The 7,499-nt window shown below is 31.5% G+C and overlaps 1 protein-coding gene across 5 annotated transcripts in view; it reads right to left on the bottom strand.

The window, feature by feature from the left end:
• Positions 1-2,388: 2,388 nt before the first annotated feature.
• Positions 2,389-7,499, bottom strand: part of LOC144350891 (transcription factor ETV7-like) — a 45,720-nt gene continuing 40,609 nt past the window's right edge. For all 5 annotated transcript variants that reach the window (XM_085501065.1, XM_085501074.1, XM_085501080.1 and 2 more), the window contains 2 exons: positions 6,024-6,267; positions 2,389-5,586 (listed from right to left, as the gene is read on the bottom strand). In XM_085501065.1, coding sequence (XP_085357191.1) covers positions 5,460-5,586; positions 6,024-6,267 — 371 coding nt within the window. In that variant the 3' untranslated portion in view covers positions 2,389-5,459. The remainder of the gene's footprint in view (positions 5,587-6,023; positions 6,268-7,499) is intronic.

The following is a 7,499-nucleotide window of genomic DNA, read 5'->3' as shown; positions in this document are numbered from 1 at the left end:
CTCTGAAGGACATGAAACTGTTTCATCTTTATTTTATTTTTTTAATTAGTGTGTAATATTTTTTTGATAATGGCCTTATGATAATTTGCTAGAAACTTGTTTGTACATTTCATTTAGATGATCCAAGTTTACATGCTAAACTGAATAAAGTGATTTTTGAAATATCTATTTGAATCATGGTTTTTAAACTTGTGATTTTGCATTGAATCCATGCGAGTCATTACAGCCTTTTGACACTAAATAAACACCCACATTTTTTTCCATCACATCGTTGGATCTTGTGTCCATTTGAACCACACATGAACTGAATGTGTTCCTGTTTGTTTATTAATTGCTATGCAAATTAACTGAGCAGATTAATTGAAAACTAATAAAACTATACTCCTAATAAAAGATTTGTGTGGTCCTGGGATGTTTATTGATATTTTGAATCACTTTGTTGCATTAGTTAAGATGTGTGATGTAATTAATATGCAAACTCCAGATTATTATTAATTGATTTATCTCCATATAACTGTTAATTAGTTTGCAAATTAACTAATTAATATGTATGGCTGTTATAATTTTTATTAAATATTTGTCTACAAGCAGCAAGTATGTACAGTTTTTACAATACAAACAAAACATGAAAACAGATTAAGTGAAAGTTATCAGATAATCAATGGTGTATTTATACATGTACATTGTTTGTATCAAGATTCAACCCAATAGAGCAAACCATTCTAAACTGAATAAACAAGCTAAAAACCGTTAATTAGTAAAATCTGGATAAACTATGTACATATTAATTAAAAATATAAATGTTTCACCATAATTTAGGTTTGATTGCTTAAACAAAGCTAACCTTTGATTATGTAAATTGTTGGAAAACATGCATGGGTTTATTTTCTAGACTATATAGAACGGCTTCAGACTGAACCACTCGAGAAGACATCATGTTTATGATTCCTTGTCATATGTGAGACTATACCCAACCCCACAGGGTTATATATCTCAAACTTAGCCCAAACTAATTAGGTCTGTGCATAGTCCTAAAACATCTATTTACAAAGTTTCATTGAAATGCAATGATTAATACTTGAAAAATCAGTGGAAAAGCCAAAACTTTACTAATTATACAAATTAGGTAATTAATATGTGGGGATATTACCCCAAAACTTATCCAGGTCTGTATATTGTCCCATGACATCTATTTATCAAGTTTCATTGTAATGTAATGATTAGTACTTGAGATAACAGTGGAAAAGCCGAAAATTGATTAATTAAAATGCATGTTTTTTTTACCCAAAACTAATCAGGTTTGTGCATTGTCCCAGAGTATCTATGTGCCAAGTTTCATCAAAATCCAGTGAGTGGTTCTTTAGATATCAGTACAACAGTCATGAAACAGCTATAAATTAGCTAATTATCATGCAAATTAGGTAATTAATATGCATGGATTCAAATCAAAAAGTAAGTCTTGGCCATGAACTTCTATGCATCAAGTTTCATCAAAAACCAACATTGGTTATCAGAGATATATCAGTGGAACAGATGGACACACACACATACAAACACACTAACTGCAAAGACTCCCATTGTGTGCTTTGCACATGAGTAAAAAAGTCATTAAAATGATGATCATATATTTTTTGAATTGTTTGTATAAAAATACCTGACTCCTGTAATTGTATACTGCCACCTATGGCCAATACGGGTACATTGTGAGGGCGCTGTATAGAAAAAGCTAATACAACTGTACTGTAAAATACTTTATTTTTCGGCCATATTTTTATTTTCCCTTGTTTCGCGAACCCGTTGAATGAACAGGAGCCAAAAATGAAATAAAAAAAAAATTCTATTTCAGCGTAATTTTTTGCGCCCGTCGACTTTTTCTAATGGAAAACAATAATTAATTGTATTTTTTTTTTGCCCTCCTCAAAAAAATTGCCTTATAAAAACTCGAGAAACAAGGAATAAAAAAAGTATGGCCTTAGCTGGAATTAATTTTCGCTGAAAACACTTCTTGGATGTTTCGTATGGAATTTATTCTCACTGATTTCTGACAAGTTGAATGTAAAATATAGGAAAAAGGGTATATTCATCAGATTTTATTTTTGCTAAATCATTCTAAAAGCAAAAATAATTATTAGTAGTTATTACCACAAATGTAAAATGCAGATAATTGCTTGCCAAACATTATTGGTATATCGGATTATACCATCATTGGGATCAATATTTTGAACTATGCAGCTGAAAATAATCTATAAATCAACAAAAGTATTTTCATCTGTGAAAGGGGTATCATATTTGCAAATTAAAATAAACACACTAGCAGAGCAAATACAGTACAAACGTTTTGCTACATTCAGAGTTCTGGAGGTTTTGCTGAATAAACAAACATATACATTTATGGCAGCCAAAATATGTTTTATTTGTTGATACCATAAATAATAATTAATACTACAAAAACATGCTTTTAAATGTAGACAGTATTGAGACAAGTTTTACCTGATACAGATATTGGATTGAAACAAAATATTTGCATAACTGAGCTGAACTAGCACATTCACAGCGTCAAAATGATGAAGGGCGAGATAAAACCATGCAAATCACATTTACCATCTTTCCTCTGACAAACAATCATAGTGTATGTTCTTTACAGGCTGTCATCTCGAAAGTGACCTATAACAAGAGTTCTAATTGGCTGCTTATTCTGTAAGACTTGAAACACGATTTGCATAGGTAGTTCATCCGATGTATTTTGTGATGTTTGCACCATAAACATCGTCCATCTAAGAATAAAAGTTATCACAGCCTCTATCTACATCAGACATGTACCTGCCAAATTTTAAGGGTGGTGGTCATGGCGACGCATCCTGTTTGTTATGGGACTCGTAGCAACATACATGTGTGTAAAATATATTATTTATGTGAAATTCAAAAACATGTTGCATGGCGACCACTGCCCTTTAATACAAATTATATAACGTTTGAAATTGAGTAACATTCCACCCAATATGCACCCTCATTGCCTAATCTATAAGCATACACAATTTTAAAGTGCATTATCCCTAATTCAAGAATTTTGAAAGTTGTTATGGAGTCTCTAAGTGGTTCTGTTGTCATGGAAATGAATTAGAAAAAAGTATGCAGATCAACAAAGGACAATGGCAAGTATGGAAAATTGGCATTATAAGTCAACTCTAAGCATGAATGGCACACAAACAAAGATATTTCAGTTTCTGGGTTAGTGTGAACTTTCAACTTCTAAGGATGACAATTTGTTTTCTTTGGCCTCATATAATAATTCCTAAATATGACTTATGTGAAATTATACAGAATTGATATATTATTATAATTTTATTGACAAATTTATTCAATTAGTATTTCACCAATGTGACCAAAAGTAAAGGCCCGACAGGATCGTTTTCTTATAATTGATTTAACATGAATCTTTCATGTACGTTGTATCAGGTTATAGTGAGTTATGTTTTCCTTTATAAGTTTACAGCTTAGCTGAAACATGTAGTTTGGAAACTACTTTTATTTCACAAAAAACATATAACGATAATCACACTTTATAACGGTGGAGTCATAAATACATACAGCCCTCAAATTGTGAACATTTCTAGCAGTGAAAATTTTGTTTGGACAAAAATAAAAATTATTTATTTAAGCTTATGATACGTGTCAGTTTTTTTTTCTGGTTTTTGCCAACATTTTATAAAAGTGAAAGAAAAAAAGGATGCACCACATTATTTTTTTTCATCTTTTCATCACATCATATTTTTAAACAACTCAGGACTGGAAACAAGGCTAAGCTTACAAAATACATTTCTCCACATGCCATTACACTCAATGGTTAAATATGATGTTAAAAAATTCTTTTTAAAAAATAAACATCTAAAAATATCTCTAAAAGTATATATTCCCATTCATCAAAATAAGCAAATAAAAGTAAAATACTCATATATGTTACCCCGGTATTTTGAGTGTGATGTCATCACAGTTGAGAGGACTAATAAAGCTACTGTAAAATGACTAATTTTCACTGGGTTTAAATTTCGCTGATTTACCATTTCAGGCATATTCGGTGGGTTTTAAATTCACGGTTTTATCATTTAGATAATGTGTTCTATGCTAAATTTTACATATTTGCTGGGTTTTAATTTAGCGCATTTTCCAGTCAGCGAAATAAGCAAAATTAAAACCCAGTGAATAATTAATCCCTTTACAGTATACCGGGTACAAGGGGTCCAGGAAGAAGTCAGACAAGTGAGAAATTAAATATTTTTATCATACACATAGACAATCTCTAGTATACATTGATTTGTATCAAATATACAATGTACGATATTTGTACAAAATCAAAACTCTGTTTGATGTAAACCTCAAAGAAAAATGGCTTCATTACCGGTAGTATTTCTGGCTAATCAAATTTTAAAGATTTAAAGATTGTTAAAAAGATAGGAAAACTTGATCTCCCCAAAACCCAAACATTTAAGTGAATTAAAACCTTTACTCTGTATATATTTAACTATATGACTCAGACTTCAACCAATGGCAGTGCTCCAACGTCTTTATTAAATATGAGTTCTGAGTACTTTCAAATGCATGGCATTCTGGGAATTTTGTTGACATTATCTTTATATGATCTGGCATTTAAAACATCACAGTTGTCACATAGCAGACTTTTGAGTTTTATATAAGTAATGTCAAGGATGTATAAAATAAGGGTAGACAACTGGTGTGATAGGCAATATAGATCTCAATTAGAAGTTACGCCAACTGTACATGAGATGTGATAACAAAATGTATGAATAGAAATGTAAATGATTAAAATTATTATCAAAAACATGTTACCGTCCATACCAAGTTGTTTTTGTAATATTTACTTATGCGTGTATTATGTGCATTACCCTCATTTTTTCATGTAATTAAATCTCGCCAATTGTCCACTAAGTTCCATGTTGTCATTTTGTTACAAAATCATTTGACTAACACACACAAGAATGGGAACCTCATCAGATATCACCATATCCAAATTACATATGTTTATCTTATAATTAATATCCAACATGGCATGATAAATGTGTTACTATAAATAATCACGCCATGTTTAAGTTAAGATAAACATAAATTCAGGCAAATTGTTGAAATTTATACAATAAGTAAATCAAGTTCACGTACATTTGTGTTCATTCAAATAAATTATTTCAAGTTTACACCCAAACCAAACTGACAAGCTTTAAAAAATGTTGTTCCTATAATTTTTGTTTGAATAAGCAACATTTACATGGAATGGACATTTATCAAATAAAACATGTCTCAACAAATACGTAAACTAAGAAAACTGACAACAAAAGAATAAAACTAATTTTTAGTAGTTTCTGATTAATAAAAAAAAACTCACAGAAGTTAAGTTTCATGATGAATAAATGTTATATTTTTCTCTTGTCATTTAATTCCTGATGATTTTATTTTTTTCCTGATGAATTTATTGAATTCTTGTTCTCTGTTTGTTCTTCCTTCACTACTGATGTGGTTTTGTTAAGTTTTGAATATTCCGGGCTTGACTGCAGGTCTTCTCGCTTCTTTAAAAATCTTTCAACGAAAAATAAGAATGAATTTTCAACCTGATATACATTGCATTTTGTATAAAATAAACATTACTCGTTTTGAACTTCCAGTGGTATTGGCCACATTGATAGCCTTTTCACACACACACACCATATAAGAATCAATATATGAGTTTAGGCACAACATGTTAACTGAGATCAGAGCAACAACCATTTAACTACCACAAAACCATGTATTTAATCTTGGTGAATTGCATAGTTCTGAACTGAGGCAACAACAAAACATAGCATATAGCAATATATATAAAACAAAATGATGGGAAGTCAATCACTGCTAAGATGACAAGGCTACAGGTGACTTTTTCAACAAAAATTAAAACATCTTCTAAAACCATGGAATACTGACAAATTTTCTCATTTATATTTATTCATTTATTAATATAATTTAGGAGTATCACTCACCTATACGTCAGTTTTTGTCCCTCCAACTTCTGTAGTATTTTCATCTTGTAGTAGAATCGGAGGGCTCGTGATAATTTGTCGTATGTCATATTGGGACGATTTTTTTGACGCCCCCACAACTTTGCAATGGTATTCGGTTTAAGTATTCGAAAAATTTGATTTGTTTCATCATCCCATGCGATATAGTCTTTGTACATTTCATCCGAAAGAAGAAAGTATAAAAATTCCCACAGTAAGCGACAATCTACGGAGGAAGCAAATGAAAGTACAGAAATTCATTATTATCGTGGGTCACATGCATCACCAGAGAAATTTTCTATACTAACATACACAAACATTTTTTAAACTATTCAATATTGGAGAAAACCACCTCAAAAAGAGGTACAAGTGAACAAAAACCATTTAAGTTGACCCAATTAACAGATCATTTACGCAAGCGTATCTGCTTGTAATAGAGCAAATAGTAAAATGTATCTAGGTGGGAAGTTCACTATAGTAGAATGATTCTAGGTGGGAAGTTCACTATAGTAGAATGTATCTAAGTGGGAAGTTCACTATAGTAGACTGTATCTAGGTGGGAAGTTCTCTATAGTAGAATGATTCTAGGTGGGAAGTTCACTATAGTAGAATGTATCTAAGTGGGAAGTTCACTATAGTAGACTGTATCTAGGTGGGAAGTTCACTATAGTAGAATGTATCTAGGTGGGAAGTTCACTATAGTAGAATATATCTAGGTGGGAAGTTCACTATAGTAGAATGTATCTAGGTGGGAAGTTCACTATAGTAGAATGATTCTAGGTGGGAAATTCACTATAGTAGAATGTATCTAAGTGGGAAGTTCACTATAGTAGAATGTATCTAGGTGGGAAGTTCACTATAGTAGAATGTATCTAGGTGGGAAGTTCACTATAGTAGAATGTATCTAGGTGGGAAATTCACTATAGTAGAATGTATCTAGGTGGGAAGTTCACTATAGTAGAATGTATCTAGGTGGGAAGTTCACTATAGTAGAATGTATCGAGGTGGGAAGTTCACTATAGTAGAATGTATCTAAGTCGGAAGTTCACTATTGTAGAATGTATCTAGGTGGGAAGTTCACTATAGTAGAATGTATCTAGGTGGGAAGTTCACTATAGTAGAATGATTCTAGGTGGGAAGTTCACTATAGTAGAATGTATCTAAGTGGGAAGTTCACTATAGTAGAATGTATCTAGGTGGGAAGTTCACTATAGTAGAATGTATCTAAGTAGGAAGTTCACTATAGTAGAATGTATCTAGGTGGGAAGTTCACTATAGTAGAATGTATCTAGGTGGGAAGTTCACTATAGTAGAATGTATCTAGGTGGGAAGTTCACTATAGTAGAATGTATCTAGGTGGGAAGTTCACTATAGTAGAATGTATCTAGGTGGGAAGTTCACTATAGTAGAATGTATCTAGGTGGGAAGTTCACTATAGTAGAATGTATCTAGGTGGGA

This window comes from Saccoglossus kowalevskii, chromosome 1, assembly GCF_978046115.1.
Source record: "Saccoglossus kowalevskii chromosome 1, keSacKowa6.1, whole genome shotgun sequence".
NCBI lineage: Eukaryota > Metazoa > Hemichordata > Enteropneusta > Harrimaniidae > Saccoglossus > Saccoglossus kowalevskii.
This window is presented reverse-complemented; position numbering and strand designations above follow the sequence as displayed.